The sequence below is a fragment of the Macaca fascicularis genome, chromosome 14, assembly GCF_037993035.2.
Source record: "Macaca fascicularis isolate 582-1 chromosome 14, T2T-MFA8v1.1".
In the NCBI taxonomy this organism is placed as follows: Eukaryota; Metazoa; Chordata; class Mammalia; order Primates; family Cercopithecidae; genus Macaca; species Macaca fascicularis.
In genome coordinates this window covers 45,727,147-45,753,536 of record NC_088388.1, presented here as the reverse complement: position 1 = coordinate 45,753,536, position 26,390 = coordinate 45,727,147, and the positions used below count along the sequence as shown (strand labels likewise).

At 43.8% G+C, this 26,390-nt stretch overlaps 1 protein-coding gene across 14 annotated transcripts in view; it reads left to right on the top strand.

The window, feature by feature from the left end:
- The window catches only part of NAV2 (neuron navigator 2), a 767,244-nt gene that overhangs the window by 616,166 nt on the left and 124,688 nt on the right, over positions 1–26,390 (top strand). For all 14 annotated transcript variants that reach the window (XM_015434980.4, XM_065528383.2, XM_074014039.1 and 11 more), the window contains one exon: positions 12,296–12,418. In XM_015434980.4, the coding sequence (XP_015290466.2) occupies positions 12,296–12,418 (123 nt within the window). The remainder of the gene's footprint in view (positions 1–12,295; positions 12,419–26,390) is intronic.

Below are 26,390 nucleotides of genomic sequence, written 5' to 3'. Positions count from 1 at the left end.
TCCCATTTAGAATAAGTGCCCAGAATAATCATTGTCTTGATGAAAATATCACCTGGTAGAAACTTAGCATAGAAAACCACACACCGAGTTCACTTTACATGTTGGGTCCTTCGTATTTGTACATGCATGTCTGTGTGAACTACCTGATCTCCCTCACCCAACCCAACATTGCCTGGCAGACACCTTCAAGATGCTATGGGAGGTTTTCTTTCTCTAAGGAGCCTTTTCTGGTGTCTCTCTTTGAACCCCATGCAAATATTTACACATCTGCTTGCCCCAAGCCGACACTAAGCCCCTCAAGGTCAAGGACTGAGTCTGATTCTTATATCCCCAATACCCAGGCTAGTGCCTGCCTCTCGATTGGTGCCACATAAATGTTTGTTGCACAAATGCTACCACCTTAAACATAGGCCTCCTCTGGGCAAAGTCCTACCTGTGACTCTACGTGAGCCCTTCCTACAGCTTCTCCACAGTGCTTCCAGAAATCTAGTTGTTTGCTGAGCTTGAGTGACGTTCCCAAGGCCTGCTTTTTGCCTTTGTCTACAGCGGGGATTGTCTCACAATTACAAATTAGTCACCTTCTCATTCTGTCTCTTCTCAGTACACTGTGGCATTCTTTCAGCTGCAGTCTGGAAAAGACAAGGTGAAACTTGCAGGAACCTAAGTCAAAGTGCCAGCTGATTTCTCCCCAGTTTGGTAGACTTTGGTTGTTACCTGGGAGTGTCTGCATGAACCCAGAAGAGAAACAGACACTAGATGTCAGATTCCCACCCCTATAGGCTCTAGTCATCTTCCAAAGGGAACATACAATCCTCAAAGCCAGCATAAATTCTGCTGACTTAATGTGAAAAGTGAGTCTGTGTCTCAGAGCACTCTGAGGCTTGGGGAGCCGTAACAAATCACAGGAATGGTAAGACTTAGCAGCCCACAGATGATGATTGGCAGGTGTGTTTCAGCGTACCAGAAGTGCTCAGGAGAATGCATTTTCCAAAAGACACACAAAGCTTGCTAGTATGTTTTACCACTATGCAGAAATTTTCCACTTGATCAATCTCTCTGCTAGGAGTTTGGTGAAAGCAAGACCCAAGCAGTGATGAGATTGAGTCTATGTGCTAAAATTCAGGGTACCATGTGAATTGTAGCAATGCTATGAGCCACTGCTGGATTGGTTTATAGCAAACAGACAAGTCTTGCAATGTAGAAACCGTTGCAGAATACGTTGAAGGATCTACTCAGCCAGGATCCACTTCTGTCAGATTGTGTCGGCAATGTGGAAGGCTTTTCCAGAGGAAGAGCATCTGATTATGATGCCACGCTGAACTACCTGTGTGTTGTCCATAATATTTTGAATTCAGCATGTCTAATACTGCTCGCTCTTGCCACTTGCCAGCCATGTGAGTTTCCAACAGTCGGACTGTCCTGAGGCTGGTAGGCATTTAACTACAAGACCATGAGTCACTCGATATTTTAGAAGAAGTTTAAAGTAGTAACAGCTTTTATCAAGCCTTGATTAGAGATGGAGGAAACATTGTGGATTAGCTTCAACCTAGGTTAATGTGGACATTGTCCCCTAACGCAGAGGGGGCCAAGAGTAGTTACTAAGGGGATTTGAAGTTTAAATTACTGTTACAGTGTAGCCACATTATAGTCAACTAATTCTTAGGGAAACTGAATCCAATCTAACTTACAGTTCTTTCACCCAGGTCTCATGATTCAAGGCACCATTTCTCACAGTTTTAGCCTGACTACCTGCAAGAGAATTACTTGCATGTCTGTTAAAAATGTAGGCTTGGGGGAAACAATGAATAGGTGGAGCATGGGGCATTTTTAAGGTGGTAGAATTATATTCTGTGATACTGTAATGGTGGGTAGGTGACATTCTGTATCAAAACCAGTAGAGCTATAAGACATAGAGTGAACCCTAATGTGACTTCAGTTAATAATAATGTATTAATATTGGTTCATCAATTGCAACAATGAACCATACTAATACAAAATATTAATAATAGCCCCGGAGCAGTGGCTCACATCTGTAATCCCAACACTTTGGAAGCTGAGGTGGGAAGATGGCTTGAGCCTAGTTCAAGACCAGCCTGAGCAACATGGCAAGACTCCATCTCTACAAAAAGTTTAAAAATTAGGGCATGGTGGCCTGCACCTATAGTCCCAGCTACTCGGGAGGCTGACACAGGAGGATCCCTTGAGCCCAGGACTTTAGGACGGCAGTGTACACTCTACCCTGGGTTACAAAGCAAGACCCTGTTTCTGAGAAAACAAAATGTACATAATAATAGAGCAAAGCGTTGGGGGAAAGAGGGGATATAAAGGAACTCTGTAATTTCTGTACAGTGTTAGAGAAAGTGTCTCTTAAAAAGTAAAGTCTGTGTTGTTGTTGTTGTTGTTGTTGTTGCTGTTGTTGCAAGATTTGGGCCTCACTAAATACATCTTGCATGTATGAAGTCGAGGCATTGGAATAAGCATTTTGGTCAGGCTTTCCAGAGGATTTAGGTGTATTCCGAGGTTTGAGAATTCCTGGATATCAGTCCATCTCCTTTCACTATCTGTTTTATTCCAAGAAAGAGCTTAAAGGGGCTTTGTCTAGAGAACTGTGTCCTGTGTGTTAGGATGTGTTTCATCTTCCAGAAGTGGACAAAAAGCTTCCTGCTAATGCTAGAAATATTTGCTACAATTCCACACTGACAGTTGAACCACAATAAAGACAATTCAGGCAAGACAAGTTTCAGACACAGGGACTGTCAATTTTCGAATGCATGCAACCTTTTTTCAGAAGTGTGCCCTGCCTGCATCCATTTCAAACAAGTGTAGCCATGGATTATAATTAAAATTTTACATATGTCTATTGGTTTAAGGGTGATAAGTACACTATTGTTATAATCCTTGACTCTTTGTGCATTGAAGTATGTATTTTATTAGGGCTACTATGGGCCTTTTTAATTAAAACGCTTCTGGAGTTTATATATGTATAGATCTTTTTATTTTTATCTGTTTATTTATTTATTTATTTTTTGAGATGGAGCCTCATTCTGTTCCCCAGGCTGGAGTGCAGTGGTGCGATCTCGGCTCACTGCAAGCTCCGCCTCCCGGGTTCACGCCATTCTCTTGCCTCAGCCTCCCGAGTAGCTGGGACCACAGGCGCCCGCCACCATGCCCGGCTAATTTTTTGTATTTTTAGTAGAGACGGGGTTTCACCGTGTTAGCCAGGATGGTCTTGATCTCCTGGCCTTGTGATCCGCCTGCCTCTTCCTTCCAAAGTGCTGGGATTACAGGCATGAGCCACCGCGCCCAGCCTAGATCTTTTTAAACCAAAATGCTCTGGGAATTAGTATTAGAGGAAATTTTATTAGACTTGTGGAAAGTCACATTGCGTTTTGCAAAAGACACACAAACCTTGGTAGCCTGTTTTACCACCACACAGAAATTCTCCACTTGATCAATCTCTCTGCTAGGAGTTTGGTGAAAGCAAGACCCAAGCAGTGGTGAGATTGAGTCTATGTGCTAAAACTCAGGGTAACATGAATTGTAGCAAAGCCATGAGCCACTGCTGAATTGGTTTATAACAAACAGACAAGTCTTGCAACGTAGAAATCATTGCAGAGTATGCTGAAGCATATACTCAGCCAGGATCTACTTCTGCCCTGTTTTAGCAAAGTCACTGCTAAGGTGGGGCCTGGAGGTCTGTGAGCCAACTCATGCTGGATGTGAATTTTGCACATGTGTGAGATGGGGTCCATAGTTTTCACTAGTTTCTCCCAAGGGGTTCATAACTTAAGAAAGTTTAGGAATTTCTTATTTAGACTGGATTTGGTTGTAGTTGTTTTTAAAATATATGTGTGCCATGTTATTGAAATATTGCATATGCTGTATAGTGTACGAAAACATAGGAATCAGAAATATCTTGATGAGAAATAAATATACATAGAAGCACTTGCGTTTTCACTCCTGGGTCATCTGTGCTCCCCACTACGGAGACCACTGCCTGGGTCCAGTGCTTCTTTTTCTTTAGTGTGCGCACAGATCACCTGGGGAGTTTATGGAAATGCTGAGTCTGATTTAGAAGGTCTGGGATACTGCTTTTTAAACAGCTTCCAGGTGCTATTGAAACTGCTGCTCCCTGGCCCGTATTTCAAGCAGCAGGTAGATGGTGAGGCATGTGTTGAGTTGAGCTGCAGACAGTGACTCCCACGCTATGTCTTCTGTCTCTCTCTCTCTCAAGCAGTCCTCAGCACCGGCTTTAGGAAGCAGAAATGACAAAAGTCTATGCCACCAGTTTTCTCTGGTGAGGCTGGCAGGGGGCCCCTGGGACCTTTTGACTCCTCTTTAACTCAGGCCTGCCTTTTCCCGCTGCTGCCGCTGTCCCAATGGCCTGCTAGATCTGAGCCCTTGTTTGATTAGCTTAGCAACATCTTTGCAGTACTCCCCAGTGAGGTGTGCTCTGTTGACTGGGGCTAGCCAGAGTCAGCTCCAGACCTCCTGAGTGAGTTCACTTCTGCAGCAGCCTTGACTTCCTGCTCTACCGTGACCAGAAGATTGATCTGGGTTTTCCCAGTTATCTGGCTCACTTTGCAGCAGAGAAGCAGGGGCTAGTTAGTGCCCCTTCAACTGTGCGTTCTCCTGGGGGATGGCTTGTGGCCATTGAAGAAACTTCACAGCAGTGCCGTCTATTTGCCATGGTCACGTCATCCTATGCTCTGAACCGAGGTGGTGTGTGTTGTGGCCACAGGAGACTGCTCCAGGCTTGAATGAGCTAAGGGAAGATATTACTCACGATGTACATTGAACTCCCAAATCCTCCTACAAAGAAAAAGTTGTTATCAACTTGGTGACATCCTGAAGAGCTGACAGTCCTGGAGGACAGTAGGAAATCAGGTAAAGGGTGCCCCAATTTTGCATCAAACAGAAAGGTAGGAAACTGGTTGGATTATCTAAGTCACATTTCCCATTGGCCTCTGCCAGCAGTTGTTGGAAGCATTTCCCCAAAGGCATGAAGGACGAAGATGTGTGGGTCTATGTTAGAAGAATTGCCCACTAAGTCATAAAAATGAAAGAGTCATTTCTTACCCCTCTTCTGCTTCACATCCCCTTGTTTCTAAATTGTGTGGATTATGCAGTCTGTCTTATTTATAGTTAAAGTCCTGCTGCCCCAGGGAACCCCAACCGAGTAAAGGCATTCTCACCTTGGGCTTTCTCTCCAAAGGTTGCTGTTGGTTTTGTTTCATCTTGTGTCAGTTTGGAGTGATCCATAATCAGGAAGAGGCGACACTGTGAATTTCACTTGAATTTCACCTTTATTTGATTTTAAAATATGTAAGAATATGCTGTGAGTAGGATGTTAGAGTCATGCAACATGTCTCTGAACTTGTCATGGGGGACAAAGGGTTTTTGATGAATGAAATATGCTACACCTGCCTCAACATTTATGCCTAAAAACTCATTGAGGACAAAGTGGTTTCCATGTGTTTCCTTAGCAAAATTTTAAGCCAAGTTCACTAAATTTTAGTGCTGCAGTTTTATAATTCTCACTGAGAAACTGAGCCCATTTTTTTCCAGTCATATTTTTGCATTTCAGATGCATTCTCTTCTTCCTTAAGCCAATGTGGCCACCGCTTTTCTTTTCATAAAGATCAGCTTTTTTCTTTCTTCCTTTTTTTTTTTTTTTTTTTTTTTTTTAAGACAGAGTCTCATTCTGTAGCCCAGGCTGGAGTTGCAGGGGCATGATCTCGGCTCACTGCAACCTCTGCTAACCAGCTTCAAGTGATTCTCCTGCCTCAGCCTCCCGAGTTGCTGAGATTACAGGCACCTGCCACCGTACCCGGCTAATTTTTGTATATATATATTTTTTTTTAGTAGAAATGGGGTTTCACCATATTGGTCAGGCTGGTCTTGAACTCCTGACCTCATGATCCACCCACCTCGGCCTCCCAAATGCTGGGATTACAGGCATGAGCCACCATCCAGCCTGTCAGCTTTTTTCAAAAGGATGCAGGCAGCTTTGTTAGACTCGTTGGCTGGTGCGTCCTCCTATGACCTGTAGTGAAGTTGATTCATCTGACTTCTCAGAGGCCCTAAACTAAAGGGATTCTTTTCCAGGTCTGTCCAGAAACTCAATTTACATCCTAATAAACTCAGAGAATGAATGTCACACCGTATTATAACCAAGTAGAGGGTCCTGTGAAAGCGTATGATGTTTGGTGATTTGGATGTTGGTGACATGCTCAACGATAAGGGCTTTTCATCAGCCCCCATCATTTTTTTCAACCTTATGCAACAAAGTATGTGTTGATATATATGTCTGGATATTTATATTGTTATTGGCAAGGAATATTACACACACATTTGTAATTATTCCATGTTTCTGTGTCCACATTTTCCACGTTTCAACCAAAAGTGTGTCCAAAAAATAGAGACAGGCTGACATGTCTTTGAAGAAAAGTAATTACATAGGATTGATTTGTTTTCTGTTTGTTCTTTCATTTCTTGCATCTGAGAGGTGTGTTTTTTTTATGTCATGCTCTATTAGAAAAGCACTCGACTAGAGCAAGTTGGTACATGTTTCTTTCCTTCTCTGTCCCCTCTCTCCTCGCACAGTTCTTGACAGAGGTGATTTCTGGTGAGATTAGTGACAGTCAGTTTGTATTACTTATGCAGGCCATGTTGAACTGTGAACTTTGGAAATGAGAAGCCACCTTTTGCCGCTTCTGAAGGTGACTCACAAAGCCAGTTTCACTTGGTTCCACATTGTTGCATCATTACATTTAAAGAAAGGGAAGAAATCTATTTACTAAATGTTGGACTTGAAGTGTAGAGTATTTGTTCTAACAGGTCCTATTAGATTCCACAGCTTTTTCGTAGCTAGTGTCAGTTACCAACCTATTCTGTAGAGAAAGTTCCTTTTGTAAAAGGCATGTTGCCTTCACAGGTCTGTCTTGATTGGAGGGATGGTAAGGTCTACCCTTCAAGTCTGGCCAGCTCCTGGAGGTCTGGGATGACTCAGACAGGACTAGGAAATGGTGTGTTCTGAAAAATCTGTAGAAGAAAATACGAGAAAATGCCCACAAAAATTGAATACAGAATGATAGAAGAATCGAAAAGTCGACGTTCTCTTTGAAACAGAAGCCAGAGCCTGTTACTCATTAGTACCTTCATGTATCCCCCCATCTTACAGGCAAAGGTCTGGCATCCAAGGTGTTCAGAACCATCCCCCAGGTCCCATGCAGCCCAGTTCCTGGCTGTGATCCCTGTGTTCCAGCAACAATGAACTACTTACCCTTCTCTGCACATACCTTCCCCTCTTCCATTTCTCTCTGCTTTTGCATATGTTATCCATGTGTGTTGATGGATCCTCTTTTGGCTGGCAAACTCCTCTGCACCCTTTAGGGCCGACTTAAACAGCGCTCCTCTGCGATACTTTCTCTTGTGTGTTCCCAAAGCGAGTCATGCATTCATCTGTTATAGCACTTTTATGTAGCAGTAGAGCTATTTGCATGTCTTAGTCCCCAGTAGGTTTTGAGCTTCACCAGAGCAGAAACTAGGTCTTGCCATTCCTGTAAGCATCTAATAATTAGGAAGTGCTCCCTACATGCCAGGCATTGGGCTTTCTAAACATATGCACTGTCTCATTTAACCTGCCGCAATCCTATGAGGGAACTTAAGCTAGAAGAAATTGCACTGAAATGTGACAAAGTTGGGATTTGAATTCACCTGCCTGCACTGGGATCTTAACCACAGTTCTGTTTTCCTCATCTGAACAATAGAGATGATAATATACTTGATAAGATGATTTTGAAGGTTGAACGCCATGATTTATGTGAAGCACTTAACACAGTACCCAGTGAGCATTCAGTTCCATCAGTACTTACTAACAATGATGTATACTAGGTCCTTCAGCCAGCAAGGGGCAGAGAAGGCATTTGAACAACTTGGGTCTGACAACAGAGTCATGTTCCTTAACCCTGATGCTCATGGGCCACCCTAAGGAAGCAAGAAAAACACCCCACAGTCACCTTGTCCCTTTAGCAAAGGCTCTTACTCTTTCCATCCAGGGGTCTCTGGGGAAGCTTTAGAAGGTGGATGTGGAGAGCCGCCTCCATCCACCTACTGCTGCAGAACTCGGAAGGGTAACGAGGGGGCTGGTTCAGTAGCTTGGCAACTCAGTCAGGAGCCCACTCAGAAGACATTAGGATGTTACCAGCACCTCATTAGGCTCTAGCACTAATTGTTTATCTCTCTAAGGAGAAGGAAAGTGTGGCATGGTTGTTCTGAGATTCAGTTGTTGAATCAGCTGGTTCCTTTGCTTGTGTCCTCAGGCAAGTCATTTCTTCACCCAGTATGAGCCTCTTGTAAAAGCTCCTAAAGAGGCCGGTGAGGCCGTGAGTCCCCTGGCTCCCCGAACCTTCAGAAACACAAGCTTTTTTAACACCCCTGGGCAAAAGCCAGTGTTTCAGATAAGCACACCCATGGCTGCTTCATCTGTGAATTATGCTTTCTTAAGGGCTTCACTTTGTTAAGGCAGTCTATATTAATGTATACAATAGCCAATTCCTATACGAATTTTGGTCCAGCAAACCCAAATTTGTATATTTTTCATTGACTGTATAATACAGGAGTTATTTTTAAATATATGCAGAGCTGTTTGTAAATCATCGTAATTGGAGGATAATAATTTAGAAATATTTTAAATTAGTTTCTTGAGTGTGAGGCTGGCTCTAACCACAGCTCTGTCTCTGGTGCTGTGCCGTCTCCCAGGGAGAAACATGCAACATAATTTATCTTAAAGAATATTTTTGTTAAAAAAACAATTGAACACGTTCACTTATCTCTAGAAGAAGAGGTACTAAGTTCCCCATTTTCCTTATCACCCTGCCTGCCCTCCCTCTACATGCGTACAGTAAGTGAAATAGACTTGCAGTCTTGAAACTAGATCATTGTCAGACTAGTTGCATTCAGCTCCCTGACTTTCAGTTCTTCCTGCAGTTTGAGAGGGCAGAAGATCCTGATTTAGCTTTGCCTTTCCCCTCCCCTCTGCCGAAACAAAGTCAGAATTCCCAGCAACAAGCCCAGTTCACACGTTCAGTTCCATTTCAGTCCCATTTCTCAGAGGCTTTCCCGCTTTTTGGGGTTGTCATTTTCTGACACATCCACATTGCACCCGGGTGTAGCTGGGCTGGGGCTGCAATATGTCTCAGCATTCTGTGTCTGGAATGCTTACCAGGCCCCACAGTCTGGCCTTAGCAGGAAGCCAGGGTTCTGTATGTGTGGGCCTTGTCTATATGCCTGTGTGTGTGTAATTACCCAACCGTGTGTGTTGTTTCACCAGCAATAAAAATCCAGCAGGGAAATGAATGCTAAAATTAGTTTGTTTGTCCTTTGACAAGATCTCCCCAGTTGAAAGAATTTTGTTTATCTAACTGGCTGGACAGACTTTGCTAAAATCAAAATTAAATGCCTTGCTTAATGGTGCAATAGATTGTATTGTGAAGAGCTTCCACTGAGTTCTCCTTGAAAGGACATGTGATCTGGAAAGTCCAGCCTCTGGCAAAGTTATGACATTTTGGTGTAGGTGTTTTTTCCTCCTTGTGCTAGTTGTAGGATGGATGCCCATAACCCATTACTCTACCCTGAGTCACTCTATCTGTTGGAGGGTTGCTGGCTGGATGGATGGATAGATGGATGATGGGTAGATTGGCAGATCGACAGTTTAATTTGCTTGCCATATATCTTAAATGTAAGTTTGTTAATGCTTAAGAGGAAAGAAAACCTGTAATCAGTGTTCTTGCAAAAAAAATTTGCACAGCCCTATGGCTGTGTCTTTGGGCTTCATTCATTCATGTGTTCATTCATTCAACAAAAACAGTATTTAATAAGCATGTAGTATGTACTAAGCTCATGCATAAGATATAGATTTGAGCCGGGCGCGGTGGCTCAAGCCTGTAATCCCAGCACTTTGGGAGGCCGAGATGGGCGGATCACGAGGTCAGGAGATCGAGACCATCCTGGCTAACACGGTGAAACCCCGTCTCTACTAAAAAATACAAAAAACTAGCCGGGCGAGGTGGCGGGCGTCTGTAGTCCCAGCTACTCAGGAGGCTGAGGCAGGAGAATGGCGTAAACCTGGGAGGCGGAGCTTGCAGTGAGCTGAGATCCGGCCACTACACTCCAGCCTGGGCGAGAGAGCGACACTCCGTCTCAAAAAAAAAAAAAAGATATAGATTTGAACAAAATAAGAATCTCTGCCTGCAAAGAACTTACTGTTTAGTGTGAAAGACATGCATTGAAGGGTAATTAGACAAATAATTATTTAACTATAGCTGCAATTGGTTTTTATATTTTTATTGAGATTTAAATCGTGTATCATAAAATTCACCATCTTATTTATTTATTTTTGGGGGTTTCTTTTTTGTTTTGTTTTTGTTTTGTTTTGTTTTGTTTTGTTTTGAGATGGAATCTCACTCTGTCACCCAGGCTGGAGTGCAGTGGCACCATCTCGGCTCACTGCAACCTCCACCTCCTGGGTTCAAGCGATTCTTCTGCTTCAGCCTCCCAAGTAGCTGGGACTACAGGTGCATGCCACCATGCGCGGCTAAAAATTCACCATTTTAAAGCATACAATTTGATGGTTTTTAGTATATTCACAGAGTGGTTTTTAAAATGATAAAGTTGAGTGAAAACTTCAGTCTCTTCTGTTGCATTTTCAGTACAAGCACAAACACTTGGTCTGATTCACTCCAACAGATTTTTCATTCTGTTGACATTGTGACCTCAGTGATCATCAATGTCATAAAGGGAGGAGGAGGGAACATTGGAGGTGTTGAATTTAGACACAATAGGTTAGAAGCTTCCTGGGTTCCTCTTACCCATTCTGTAAGATGCTTTTCTCATGAGACAACTCCAGTGAGAATTTTCTTCTCTGCCCCTTACTTGAACTTCCTGGTCTGGGCAATCTTGTTTGCATCTCATAATTCTGTTCTTGAAAAATATATCCCCAAAAGATCCCCAGCTACAGGTAGAAGAAATTCAAGGATTGGGAACCCTCGGGGTCGACTCCATATATGCAAAAGTTAAAATGTCAAGTGCAATAAAACTTTCCATGTTCAGCTGACCCTGTTTCAGAAAAATAATGACTCATTAGTCCTCTTACTATATATTACTTGATTTGGAATGTAAAATGCTTGCATTTTCAGATAGCTTGCAGGGCGATCTGATGGGGCCCATAAGGGATTGAAGGAATCCAAGTTTGGTTTCTGGCTCTGCCCAAGTTTTGCTTTGCCTTCCTGTTCTCCTCTGAAGATGAGGGAAATGACACAGCCAGCCTCCTTTATGGGGGCTGTGAGGAAGCCAAGGTAGATATAAGGTACAGCTGCCTTGGACTGAGCTACCTCCTACTAGTGGCTAGGCTTTTAGGAACTTGTCTGGTTGGTAGACAATCAGCCATCTGTACAGAAAGTTCCAGACATCCTCCCTCCCAAGAACAGCACTGATTTCATCAGAAGACAGCTTTGTAGCATTACCAAAAAAAGAATAAATTAGCATTAGTGTTCTTCACAGAGTTTTGTGACAACCCCCTTAAAACATCAGTATCAAGGGTGAAATTCACTCCGTGATCATGACAACCATAATGTCTTTCACTTATATAGTCTTACACAAATTGCAGTGTACTTTCATGCTGCTTATCTCACTAATCCTCATGCCCATGTTGTGATATTCCCACATATCACAGGCTGTGATAGTCCTATAGTTTGGGTGAAAAACTCACCCTCCAGGGAAGTGACTTGCCTGTGATGGCAAAGGTCACTCATCTATCCTCTATCCTTTCTTTCCACCCTCTCAAAGCCTTGCCTGTTTTTTCCACTGCACTGCTCTGTAATATTGCCTATGATTTGCCAATGATTTGTCAGTTCCATTTCCATTACTCAGGTAAAACACCTGCTTGTATAATCAATGGCATTAAAAAGAATGTCATGAATCCATCTGACAGTTAATTTTATTCACTAGTTCCCTTCTGCTTCGTAGGTGCCTGTGAGTTTGGGTTAATTAAGCTGAGTTCGTTCTCTTTTTTTACGTTTTTGTTAGCAAGCTGGTGATCCTATAGGTTGGATCACCAGCTGAGTTATCCATGGGCTGTGATCAGTGCCAGAACCTCAGGGAATCCTCAGTTACTTCCCCCTTAGAGGACTTGGTGGCTGTGCAGGGGGCTGTGCAGGGCTTCTGGATATGAATGCAGGCCTGGAAGCCACTTGCTTTTGACATTCATGTGCATTATCCTCTTCTCCTTTTAAAGATACATGACTGATGGTGGACTTGGCCTCTACACCCGTCGCCTGAACCGGCTCCCTGATGGGATGGCTGTGGTACGGGAGACGCTGCAACGAAATACCTCCCTGGGCCTCGGAGACGCTGACAGGTAAGCTTCCTCCACGTGAGGCTGGTCAGATGCAGAGGTGATCCCAGGGTGGCCTGAGAAATGAGGGTTATGATATTGGGAGAGTGAATGGAGACTTCTTTAACCCACAGAGAGGAGGGGAGGCCTGGAATCTATACCTGGGGTTAGAAACAGGCACAGTAGGTAGGAAAGGGCTGCTGAGGATTCTTGAGTCCTGCTTCTGTGTAGGGTGGTGCTTCTGACAGCAATAACATAGGGAGTTCAGGCTTGGGTGGTTTTTGTTATTGTTTTGCTTGTTGCTACTGTGTCTTTGTCAATTCAGCAGGCCCTAGGGATGTGCTTTACTTCCTCTCTCATTAGCCAGCTTTCTAGGTATTGCACCTTGTGGCACAGAAGGTCTGTGTGCAGAAAGGATCTCTCCTAGCCTTGGCTGAGTCACCTTCACCAAAAAGCCTCCTGTTGCAAGGTATTAGGAGGCAACACTTAAGGACATGGGTTTATACACCACATGCTAAGTAGTTGCCATCATAGAGGTTGATCAGGCATCACTGCCACTGCTGTCAGAGAAGAAAAGAGCTTCAGAAAATACTATGATAACAAAAGAGGACTATTTGGCCTCCAAGTTCTAGCCTTACTCTGACAAACTGATTCTATGACCCAGAGCAACCTATGAAGGTGAGGAGTTTGGACTGTATGATTTCTATTATCCCTTCCAGTTCTAATGTGCTATAATTCTGGATTTCAGTGCAGATTTCAAATACCCTTAATGATCTGGCTGTTTAAGGATTTGCTGGAACACTTGACCTCTTTCCACATCTGGGTTGATGAGACGTAACATGGAATTTAGATGCAAGTGTTGTAAAATGACCATAGACTTTTTGGGTACTAACCCTTTTATGTCAGAAAGCCGAATAGTAGCACAAGAACAGCTTCCTGCTGTTCCCAGGGCATGCTTTTTACAAAGAGCTAAGTGAATTCTGTAATTGTCTGGCTTTAGAGAAATAGGGCAGCACACCAAAGGGACAAATACTAAAATCACACCCAGAGATGGAATTTGCCGAAGAAGAATCTTCATGTTCTCTCAGAGAAGGCTGGGAAACACTGAATGAGTTGTTAGGAACTTGGGATCTGGCCCAGTCTCTACCACTAACTTGAATATGTCCTCCTTAGAGTCCCCCCAGTACCCAGGCTTGTGATTTATATCAGGGATGTCAAAAGGCCTTCCACTAGGGTTTTAGCTCAAGTCAGGTTTTTTCCTGTAATTAACAAAGAAAGGAATGGGTTTGAGAATTCCATAGAAATATGAATCATTTGAGAACTGTTCTTTCTTTTTTCTTTTTTTCTCCTTCTCCCTTTTTTTTTTTTTTTTTTTTTTTGAGACAGTCTCACTCTGTCACCCAGGCTGGAGTGCAGAGGCATGATCCCGGCTTACTACAACCTCCATCTCCCGGGTTCAAGCAATTCACCGCCCTCAGCCTCCCAAGTAGGTGGGATTACAGGTGTGCACCACCGTGCCCAGCTAATTTTGAATTTTTAGTAAAGATGGGGTTTCACCATGTTGTCCAGGCTGGTCTCAAGCTCTCAAATTCAGGTGATCCACCTGCCTCGGCATCCCAAAGTGCTGGGATTACAGGCGTGAGCCACTGCACCCAGCCTGAGAACTGCTGTTTCTAAGGTGAAACTAAACTCTCTGTAACTAAAATCTTTATAGTAAATAATAACAGGAAAAATCAGTTACTACAACACCCCCACTGGAGATTTCACAATTTGCCAAATTATTTTGCTTATTTGTATTCTTCTCTCCGTTGTTTAGTAAATCTATCTGCATAAAATACAGGCCTCACAAGATACAGTTTTCCTTGTAGCAGAAGAATCTCCGCTAGAAAGTTTAATTTAATGCTTCATTGTAGGATTAATGGAATTATGATAGATCACAGCTGAGCTTGTTTCTGCTTCTGGAGATAGAGGATCTGAGGGTGGGGTTGAAAAGATAGGTAGCACTTGTTAGGTTGTTTTAGTTCAGCCTGTATAGTTAAACCAGATGGACAACAATGTCCTTTGGTTCTCTCCAGAATGGAATGCTCCGATATGATCATTTGTTTAAAACTGAATGAGAGGCCGGGCGCGGTGGCTCAAGCCTGTAATCCCAGCACTTTGGGAGGCCGAGGCGGGCGGATCACGAGGTCAGGAGATCGAGACCATCCTGGCTAACCCGGTGAAACCCCGTCTCTACTAAAAAATACAAAAAACTAGCCGGGCGAGGTGGCAGGCGCCTGTAGTCCCAGCTGCTCGGGAGGCTGAGGTAGGAGAATGGCGTAAACCCGGGAGACGGAGCTTGCAGTGAGCTGAGATCCGGCCACTGCACTCCAGCCTGGGCGACAGAGCGAGACTCCGTCTCAAAAAAAAAAAAAAAAAAAAAATTAAAACTGAATGAGGCCGGGCATGGTGGCTCATGCCTGTAATCTCAGCACTTTGAGAGGCCGAGGCGGGGAAATCACCTGAGGTCAGGAGTTTGAGACTAGTCTGGCCCATATGGTGAAACCCTGTCTCTACTAAAAATACAAAAATTAGCCGGTTGTGGTGATGCACACATATAATCCCTGCTACTCGGGAGGTGGAGGCATGAGAATTGCTTGAACCCGGAGGCGGAGGTTGCAATGAGCCAAGACTGTGCCATTGCAGCCACTGCATTCCAACCTGGGCAACAGAGTGAGACTGTCTCAAAACAAAAAACAAACTGAATGAAAACTGACAAAGTTTTAAAGAAAATACTCAGATGGCTTTTTAAAGACATAGGATTTGTAAATGACTACAAATTTATCCTTGTTTTACATAAGTTCTGGCCTATAGGCAAAGAGATATTTTCCATTATTCTAGAATATGCTAAATTTTTATAATTTCCAAAGTTAACTGTGAGCTGACCATAGTAATATTTCATCTTTGGCTAAGTTGAAATAGTACGTTTGTTTCTATAAAATTCTTCATGTAAATCACAAATTTAGTTTTATGTAGTTACAAAATCTATATTCTAAATGAGTGTTTCCCAAAGTGGGAGGCTATCATGGTGGTATAGGAGATAATTTTAGATGGCAGATAGGAAAATACTCCTTTTTAACAATTACATTTTAATTTTAATTTTTTTTTAAAACTTACAACTAACACATCAAACCTGTGATTTTACAAATGCTGCTTAAGGTAAGGATAGTGTAGACTTGAGACAATTTAATGTGAAATATCGAGGAAGAATATTACACAGATGATACGTAGTTACATCAGAAAACAAAGGTAGTATGCAAGTGGCTGCAATTTGGATAATACTGTTCTTGTCCCTGTAATTGGAAATATGTTCTTTAAACAACTTAAATTGTATAACTGACCCGAATTCTTTCCTTTAAACCTGAAAATCGAAGGTCCTGGAGCTAAGGTTTTTCCAGGAAGTTCTGTATAAAAAGATAGCCCAGTCCTTTTTCGATTCACACAGAAGCAATAGACCACATGAGTTCTACAAGGGAAAGAGGAAAAGTACTGAGCGGTTAAACCTGGTTAGACCTCAGCAAACGAAAGAAAGGCAGATCACTGTTAGTAACCACAGCCAAGCAGCTGGGGAGAACAGCTCTTCCAGGGAAAGACCTTAAGGGATGCTGGCCTACCAGGCAGACCTTGCCTGTTTGCAGCAGAATGTGACTGGGGTAGCTTCAGGGTTATTAAAAGTAACTGATAGGAATGGATGCCTTCAGAGCCTGGGAGATAGAGACCATGTCAGTTGGTGAGTCTGGTATGTTACCAGCCAGCTTCTAAGAAAAGAAGATAGTAAAGTGTACCCTTGATCTCTTGTCACTCTTTAGGGCTGCCACCCCTGGGCTCCAGGTTTTCCCTGATAGTGATCAGTGTCTACTTCCAGCAGACTAGAGCCAGGTGGCTGAGAAGAGAGGATCAAAAGGGACAAATGGAGGGGCTTATTACACATCATAGGCTCCAGATAACAGACAGATAAAAGGAGCTTTGGCATGGAGGTCTCCAAACTGGCAGACTGGGAAGAAGAAATGTGGGAAGGAGGGCCAAGAGACTAGGCTAACAGACAGTCAAATGGCTCATTGAAATCCTGCCAGTTCCTACATGCACTGCTGTCCTTTCAGAACCCATCAAAAATTCCCAAACTTCAGCAAGTTGAGAGCTTTGAAAGCATAAAGATCAGCTCTGGGAAAGTTTCCACTTCTAAGTTCCTTTCTTGGTGACTGCAAAGCCACACCGTCCTCCTCATCCTTTTCTTTACCCAACTGTGTTTTAGCACACAACGGGCTGAGCACATAATTCGGGTCAGTTATTTAGATGCTCCTCTTGAATGTCATCCCAAGATCACATAAATGCCATTGACAGCACAAGGAGGACAGAAATCAGGCTTGGTGTGACATTAGATCAGGAGGAGGACTTTGGAACTACTTGGTAACTTTCTTCTAAGCCATTAGAACACTTACTGAACTTCAGTGCTTTTTATTAATTTAGGCAATAAGGCCATATTACTTCAAACCTTCTAAAGACAAAAAAAAAAAAACAAATGCTGTGTGGTGAAGAGTCAGCCTGAGACTCGAACAAAATGAAAATCGCCCTCCACCTTTGTGCCAGGAAACCAAGCAGAAAAGAGAGACTTTTTTTTTTCCTTCTTCTTATAAGTTTTTCATTACCCTTCAAATTATGAATGTTTTAAGTATTGAGATTGCTGTTTCAGTGGAAGATTCAGAGTCACTGTACAGACTTTTCAGGCTGCATCCAGGCCCTTGGCACTCAGAGATGTCTCAGTTTCAGCTTGAATTGCAAGGCCTCTCTCAAGGAGAGTCTCATGGTGTGAGAATGTAACTATGCAACCTGGTATTTGAGCAGCCTGCCAAGCTGAGCCCTCCTTCCTTGCTGGGAGTGTCACAAGAACTCCAAGAGCCCAGGACACTGCTTGGCTTTGTGATTCATATGGAACAAAGCAGGCCTTCTGGCACCAAGCAGTGCATTCATGGATTCAGGTCTGATCTGGAGGAAAGAGTTTAATCCAGGCCAGAGGTCCCCAGCTGGCAGATGCAATTGGCGCCCTTACCAGGCGGTAGGTCCCCAATAAGTTATTTCTGAGGCATAGTCCCTACTGAGAGCCACATAAGAGAAGCAGCAAAAACGGGAAGAGACTGCTCCCCTCACGCTTCGTTCTAAGCCTGTGGTAGGTGTAATAATCATCCCCAAAGATGGCCACATTCTAATCTCCAGAATCCGTGGATATGTTAAGTTTCATGCTGAGGGGAATCAAGACTGCCAATCAGCTGGCAGTTAGGGAGATTACTCTGGCTTATTCAGGCAGTCCAACATAATCACAAGGTCCTCAAAAGTGAAAGAGGGAGGCCAAAAGGAGGAGGTCAGAGTGATGTGATGTGAGAAGGACTCATCCTGCCATTGCCAGCTTTGAAGATGGAGGAAGAAGGCTACAGCCCAAGAATGCAGGCGGCCTCTATGTAGGGGAAAAGCCATAGGAACAGATGCTCCTAGAGTCTCCAAAAAGGAATGTAGCCCTGCACATACCCATGATTTTAGCCTGCGAGACCCATGTCAGCTTCTGACTCACAGAACTGTGAGCTAGTCAGTTTTTGTTGTTTTTAGCTACTAAGTTTATATTAACTTGTTATGGCAATAGAAAACTGATGTAAAGTTATGTCAGCAATAGAAAACTAATATAAACTTATATCAGAAGGTAATAAAGCCAGTAATAGTTGCCATTTCCTGATGGGTTGCTCTATGCCAGGAACTGTGTCAAGCACCTTACAAATACTGTGTCATTTACACCTGACCCTTTGGGAGGATCAGGTGTAATCCTCCCAAAGATTTGAAGCAGTGGTACTCAGAGAGGGTCAGTAAACTTGCCCAGGGTTACACACCTAATGAGTGTCCAAGCTGGGATTCAAACCCAGGCCTGTCTGACAACCCCCCAATCCTCCAATCACCTAACATACTGCTTCTTTTAGGGAGCTCTCCTTGTAGATTTTCCCTAATTTTGAGTCCTTACCATGGTATTGTCTCTTTAAATGAGCCGTTAGCCACTGAAAATACAAGCAATGCCCAAACGGCTGGAAAGGTGAACTCTATCCTTCAGAGACAATGCAAAATGATTTGCATTAGGAGGAAAAAGAGAATATTTCTTGACTTGTCTCCCTCCCAGACCTGTTACACATGGACCGTGCGAGTGGGTTTGCCCTCACCCCTTTTCTCATCACTGTTCTCAGACTTCAAGGAAAAGGTTGCTTCTTACACAAAGCTAGGCCAGTTGCCTCCTTGGTCTTCTTGCAAGTTTAGAAGAGGGATGCCTATTCGTGAATTCTGACTTATTGCAATGTTTGTGGTGTTAGTTGAGGGAGGAGTCTACAATGTCAAGATCGCAGGGCAGGGGTGATGCTTCCCGTTAGTGAGCTAGGAATTCCGAGGCCAACAGATCTGCAGAGATTCTGCAGTCATTCAAAAACTTTTCTCTCCTGGTCTTGGCTAACCACTATATGGCCCCTTAAGCAATTGCTGGAGGTTCTCTACCCAGAGCTTGGGGATCTGTAGGGCCTCCAGAGGCTGGGACTATGGTTTAAGAAGGGCACCCTAAAATACCTTCCCCCTCTGCCCCCTACCTCCCCTCTCTACTTTTTATGTAAGGTCAGTTCCTAATCTTCCCACCATCATCAAGTAAAGCAAAGGTGATCTCTCCTCTTTGACCACTAATCTCACTTCATACTTCATACAATCTCTAGCTGCCAGTATGTGAGCCTTACCTCCCCTACATACATGTAGTAGAGGTGAGAGAATGTAGATCTGTGCTGCCTACTATAATGGCCACCACTATTTAAAATTAATGAAAATTAACTAAAAGTTTGGTTTCTTAATCACACTAGCCTCATTTCCAGTACTCAAAAGTCCCATGTGGCCAGTGCCCTCCTAGACACAGAGCATTTCCCACACTGTAGAAAACTCTTTTGGACAGCATTAATACAAACCATGGCAGTTATATTGCCAAGGCAGCTATAAAGAAAAGATGTGAGTTTTGTTGTAAACATGCCCCAATTCCAGTCCTCACTCTCCATGTCACTTAACTCCCCTGAGTTTCGGTTTTTGTCTCTGGAATGAGGGCAGTATTCATACTGTCTCACGGGACTGTTGTGAGGATCAAATGAGGTGAATGAGGGTGGTGAAAGTGCTTTTGCGAAGCACTTAAGATAACTATTTTATTTTTATTTTATTTCTTGGTACAATGTTTCACTCCCATCCCCCAGGCTGGAGTGCAATGGCATGATCTTGACTGACTGCAACCTCTGCCCCAGCTCAAGTAATTTTCCTGTCTCAGCCTCCCAAGTAGCTGGGATTACAGGTGCATGCCACTGCACCTGGCTAATTTTTGCATTTTTGTAGAGACAGGGTTTCACCATGTTGCCCAGGCTGGTCTCAAACTCCTGAGCTCAAGTAATCTGCCCACCTCGGCCTCCCAAACTGCTGGGATTACAGGTGTGAGCCACTGTGCCCAGCCTCTCAGATAAATACTCTAATTCTTAGGTCCTGCAAACTACTTAGGGCAATCTAGGCTCTACCTCTTTGCAACTCACTTTTCTTTATATTTAATTAATTAGCTCATAATTAACCCCTCTTATTTCTATAACAGCTTATAATAACTGCATATAATAAGAGAACAATTATAAAATAAATGAGTATAGCATTAGGACCGTGGGGAAATGTAAGTTTGAATATGATGTGCAACAAAAGGGAAAAATAGAGAACACGGATTGATGAAACATAAGGTCTCACATGGTTGCATTTTTTAGTAGTTCAGCATTGAGCTTCCTACTGGGCCAAGTGAGGATGAACTTGTCCTTGCTTTGCCCTCCTTCCTTCATGACTTCTCTCATATTATTGTGTCTTCACCTTTTCTTGCTAGGGTCAATCAGTTGACCCTCTCTCTGACTCTCTCTCTCTTGTTCTTTACCTCTCACTCCCAGCCCTTCCCCCTCTCTTCCTCTTTCATTTTCCTTGCCTTCTCCTTTTGTCTGCCTTATAACTTTCTGTTATACCATTAGTGCCCCTGAGCATTTTTCATTCCTGCATTCAAGGGTTATACCCGTTGTCTTGGGACGAGAAGATGCTTCTAGCACAGTGGCCAACATTAATGATCTTCACTGGTTTCTTTCCATCCTCTTTCCTCTTCTCCTAGTTGTGTATAACAACTAGAAACAAAGTAAGAGAGAGTGAAAGTCATTTTCCTTTTAAAGCTCATAAAAGGAGCCTTAGAGGCAAAGGCCTATTTCCTCAATAGCAGGGTAATAATAACTACATTGGTCTTGCCCAAGAGGCTCTTTTATGCTAGTGCCACTGGCTGCGGGATCAGTGACTGGAGCCCCAAGTGCTGAACAAGGGATGGTGCTGATGGGAAGTAAACCATCTGTACCTTAAACCACAAAGGAATTCTACCAGGGGACTGTAAAGAGAGGAGAAGGAGTAGTCTGCAGAGTATCATTCTTGTGCATGCAGTGTTTTCACTTTAAAAAGGAAAGAGCCATATGGTGACCTCATGAGACTCTCCCATTCCCTAGTGTTGCCCAACTTCATAACTTTGTTCCATAACTTTTTTACACTATAGTAAAAGCACACCTGAGGGTCAGAGAGAGTATAGTCATGCCCCTGAAATACATTTTTTTTTTTTGAGATGGAGTCTCGCTCTGTTGCCCAGGCTGGAGTGCAGTGGCACGATCTCGGCTCACTGTAACCTCTGCCTCCTGGATTCAAGCGATTCTCCTGCCTCAGCCTCCTGAGTAGCTGGGATTACAGGTGCACATCACCATGCCCAGCTAATTTTTGTTTTTTTGTTTTTTTAGTAGAGACGGGGTTTCGCAATGTTGGCCAGGCTGGTCTCGAACTCTCAGGTGATCCACCTACTTGGCCTCCCAAAGTGCTGAGATTACAGACATGAGCCATCGCACCCAGCCTAAAGTACATTTTCTATAAATGGAACTGTTCAACAGTTGTTTAAAGGTGTTTTTTTAAACTTAATCATTGTTCGAAGTGTGGAGGAAAAGATGTCTAGCAATATGAAAGCAAGAATGAGAGGCCAAAGAGAAAGGTCAAGATGGGTCACCTTTCTCTATGCCAACTCCCCTGGTAACCCAAAGCATAGGCCCCACCCCCGAATCAGAATCTGACTATATCTGTGCCCTGCAACAGAAAATAACTTCATGTGTTTTAATCTAGGTACCTGTGAACGTTTTTGTATGAGTCAGGATAGCATAGGTTATACTGCATAACAAACAATTCTCAAAAAACCCTATTTGGCCCTAACAGGTCAGTGGAAGGCTATGTTGTACATCATTCTCACTCTGGGATCCAGAGTGTCAGAGGAACTACCATTTAGAGCACTGACAGTCTTCACTGCAAGGAGAAAACATGGTGAACCACACGCAGTTTCTTAAAGCTTCTGTCTGGAAATGACCCACATAACTTTTCCTCATTATTGGCCAAAGGAAGTCACATGGCTACACTTAATTCAAAGGTGAAGGGAAGTACAGTTATACCATGTGCCTGCAAAGAGAACAGAAAATATGTAGTGCACTGCACTAATGACTATCATGCTTTTATCACGTGCAAGTGAGTGCCTGTGCTTGATGTTTCCCCCTCCCCCGGTTATTTAACCAATGCCATATCATGCAGTTCATCACGTATTTACTGCATGCCTATCAGATGCCAGGCATTATGCCACCCAGTCTGATCACATGGCTTCTGGTAGCTCCTCTGGGTGGGGAAGAGTGAGCAGGTGTAATTGTCTTCTTGGTTGATGAAGGAACATAATAGTTGAGTTGGTTAAGGAATTTTTTTCAATGCTATGAGTCAGTTGTATTTCAACAAAGTATTTGGACCATGTTTTAATATGTAATGGCTCATAGAAAATGCTGGTGATCGTTTAGAATTTACTGAGCACCTATTATGTGCCAGACTCTTGGGATCCAAAGATGAGTGGGATGTAGTCCCTGTACTCAAGAAGCTTACAATCAAGTAGAGAGAGAAAGACCTAAACAAGCCATTGTAACGTGATGTGCCAAGTGCTATAGAGACTTTGACCATGTGCCTTGGGGGTAGAGAGGACCAGAAGCATCTCTGGGGACTACATATGGTCCTATACTGGGAACTTGCTGTTATCCTAATAAAATGCAGGCAATTTCCTTTTCCTGCCAGTGATGATGTGAAAGATCCTTTAGAAACATTACCCAAGTGTCCAGTAGTCCTGCTTATCCCATCATCCATTTGGGATTTTCGCTTTGTTTCCCTAAGTATCTTTTGTCATGTTGAAAGGTCAGCCTAGGGCTAGGTGTGGTGGTTCATGCCTGTAATCCCAGCACTTTGGGAGACCGAGGCGGGCAGATCACCTGAGGTCAAGAGTTCGAGGCTAGCCTGGCCAACATGGCAAAACCCCGTCTCTGCTAAAAATACAAAAATTAGCCAGGCATGGTGGTGGGCACCTGTAATCCCAGCTTCGCAGCAGGCTGAGACAGGAGAATCGCTTGAATCAGGAGTTGGAGGCTGCAGTGAGCCAAGATTGCGCTATTGCACTCCAGCCTGGGCGACAAGAGCAAAAACCTCTGTCTAAAAAAAAAGAAAGAAAGAAAGATCAACCTAGCAATGATTTCTGTTATTGAAATGTAAGCTCTGATTGAAATAAGCCCAGAATATAGACACTTACAGTGGCCTATGGAAAAGGGTCCCTGGTTTCACTATAACCTTTGCATTTGTCATGCTGGACAGCTGTGACACCCAGAGTTGTAGTGAACCAGTGTTTCTATCCAAGGTTACTTTGTATATAAATGTGTTTTCCCAAGGTTGCCTCTCCTCAGCCAGTTCACACCAAATAGAAGCTTTCAATGTCAAGGTTGGGTTTGTTCAGAATCATCAATTGTAGCCCTGTCACTTTGCCAATGAGGAAATTGAGATTGTTAGCAGCCCAGTGACTACTCTCTGTCCTCTAGCCTTCAGGAGTAAGGTCATCTCCGTGGGTTTGGAAAGGGAACTCTAAGTAACTGATGAAAGCACACATTATTTGGTGATGATTATGAATGCAATCCAGGCAATAAGGGAAGGAGTGCAGTAGGAACCAAAAGACCTTGTCCTATACCTGGCTCTGCCACCAGTGAATTACCTTGGGCAAGGTGCTTCCCTTCTCTGCACCTCCATTTGTTCATTTGTGTGGTCAGCCCGGCTGAGCTTTAAGGTCCTCGAGCTCCTGTAAGTCACTGTTCTTGTTTATTACTTGAAGGGCAGAGTTAACAGAATGACTCATGGGTATAGCTCATCCATGCAGGGCAGGGACTCTGTGAACTGTTTGTCTGTGATGGTGATGAGGACATGTGTCTCGTTTGATGGTATTTCAGTTAGGAGTGAGGTTCTTGCCCAAGGCCTCTTATGTGTACAACTCCAGCAGGCTGAGTGGCTTCTTGTAGCTGGCATGCTGAGGGGCCCCCTCTTCTGCAGGCAGCAGACCTCTTCCAGAGAGGAGAAGGCCTTAAGGTGTCCATCCTCACTGTACTTCAAAGCTAAGCCTAGGCTAAGCTGTGATGCACTTCGAAGTGTTTGAGAGAAGTGGATAGCAGTTGTTGCTGATGGCAGGTACAGAAGAATGTCTGGGCCTGCAGAGCCAGAATGAAATCTTCCCAAGGAGAAGTACAAAGAGGACAGCTGCAGTGGAGAGTGGACTTTTCTGATGCTTTGGAGAAAATCTGCTATTATACATTGCAATGGATTTTGTTCTAATTGGAGCTTCACCAAAATTATATTCAGAGATGACACTCATGAAATTGTAGTCTTATTTTCCTTGAGATAACAAAATTCCAAGTAGCTGAATTATATTTATTTTGCTGGATGCTTTGACTCAGGATTTAATCAGACTTGGATGTACTTTGGTCCCTAAATCAGCACTAACAGGGGGGGGTGCTGCCTGTCCTGAGCAGGGCAGTGGTCAGCCTGGAGAATGGGCAATGTCGGGTCATTTGGAGGGACTCTCCTATACTGTGATTTTTCATGCAGTTGACAGGCTTTGCATGGTACTCCAGCGTGCCAGAGGACAAAACAGCACTTGGAACGAGTTGTAAGTTACACAAGGAAAGAATAGGTTTACAAATAAGGAAAATGAGGCTCAGAAAGGTGACATTTCTTCCCCAAAGCCACAATGCTATAAGGGGCAAAGTTAGAATTTGAATTAAAGTCTCTCTGGCCACAAAACTTTTGCTTTTTATCATGCCTCCCTCTTTGTTTAAAGAGTCAGTTGTTATCCTTCCAAAAAGCGAACCTTGTTTAGACCTACGTGAGTAATAGGTGAGCATCCCCTAGGGCCTGGCACCAACTGAGGTGCTTGCAAAGGCCACTGCATCTGGATTTCTGACCTTTAAGACAGTCCCCCTTCCATATGTCATTTTCCCCATCTGGAAGGCTCAGCAAAAAGAAAGCCCAAGAGTGTGGCTCAGGCTCAGGCCAAGCTCTGCTATTGCTGACGGAATTCTATCCTTTACTTAAGAAGATCTTAGGGATGCTTGAAGCTGTGAGTATAATATTTTTCTCTTAAGGGCATTTAACTGTTTTATTGCCAGAACCCCCAGCAGAGGCTTCAGAGTTGCCATTGTCTTGTTGATCACACCAGTTGACCTGCAGAGTCTGTCTTCCATTGCCTCCTCTAGGAGCAGCCTCTGCTGTAGAGCCCTGTGGCTGTTTTGCATCTCAGTAATGCAGGAAGAAGAGGCTGGCCTTGTGTGTTTCAGCTGCAGTCCTGTTATTTTCCCTCGTCTGCTGTGCTCTTTGATTTATCTCCCTCATTAATCTGTGGTGCTCAGTACTGTAAAATTGCCTGAAACGAGATCTGAAGAGAGACCCTGACATTTTGAGGGATGTTGCAGGATTGTGTGGAGATTATATGGGGACAGAGGGAAATGAGGTGGCTGCATGGCTCAGTGGGCTCAAACCTCCAACTTGAGGATTTCTACTGGTACCTCTTCCTTTAGCTGACCCTGAGGTTTGGAGAGAGAGACTCAGAAGCCTATGGTTTCTGTACTGGCACAATAAGGCATGAAAAAAATTCTCCCTGGCCGCTTATTTGAGTTGCCTGGACATTGCTTGTGGGCAACCTATGAGTATGCAGTAGTTGAAGCCCTAGAGAAGATGTGAACAGAACCACAGGCCATTGTAGTCTGGGTGGGAGTCTGTCATGTCACCTCCTATAGGGTGCAAAGGTGGACACTAGAAGGTAAGTGCAGGAACCACTTTGGGTGCCCTACAACTAACCGGAAGCTAGTGGAGCACTATGTGGGGAAATGATGGTGGACCTCCAGGGCCCCTCCAACTTGTGGAAGAGTTTTGTGGAGAGAATAGGCTCATTTTTCCATTGTCAATGTGGTAGCAACTCATGAGAGCTCTGGGTACACCAGAAACAGAGGTTCCTTGGGAGGCTGCTTAAACTCCACCATAGGACTCTTGACAGTTTGGGATCTGTGGTTCTAGTCTGAGTTTCATCATCAAAAACAACAACTTTCATTCACTGAGCACTGGGTATGTTCTAGGTATTCTCCTAGGCTCCTGGGTACTCTACATATTAGCTTTAACCTCCCAGAGGACTCACTACAACAGGAATTAACCACATTTCACAAATAAGGAATCCTGGCTCAGTGTTATATGACTTGCTCAGGGTTACATAGGCAGAGAGTGGCAGAGCTTGAATTCTAACCCAGTGCTGTCTGGCTCTAAAGCCAGTGTTGTATCAGAGACACCAGGCTGCCCCAGTAGCTATTGTAATCTTAACATATACATCAAATCCCCTCTGCCCCTGCCTGAAACACTCCCTTAGTGCCTTTCCATTGCACCTGGAATAAACGCCAGACTCCTTGCCACGGCCTCCAAGGTGGTGTGTGTTCTGGCCCCTGTGCGCCTCTCCAGCCTCACCTCATCACGCTTTCCCTTCCCGACT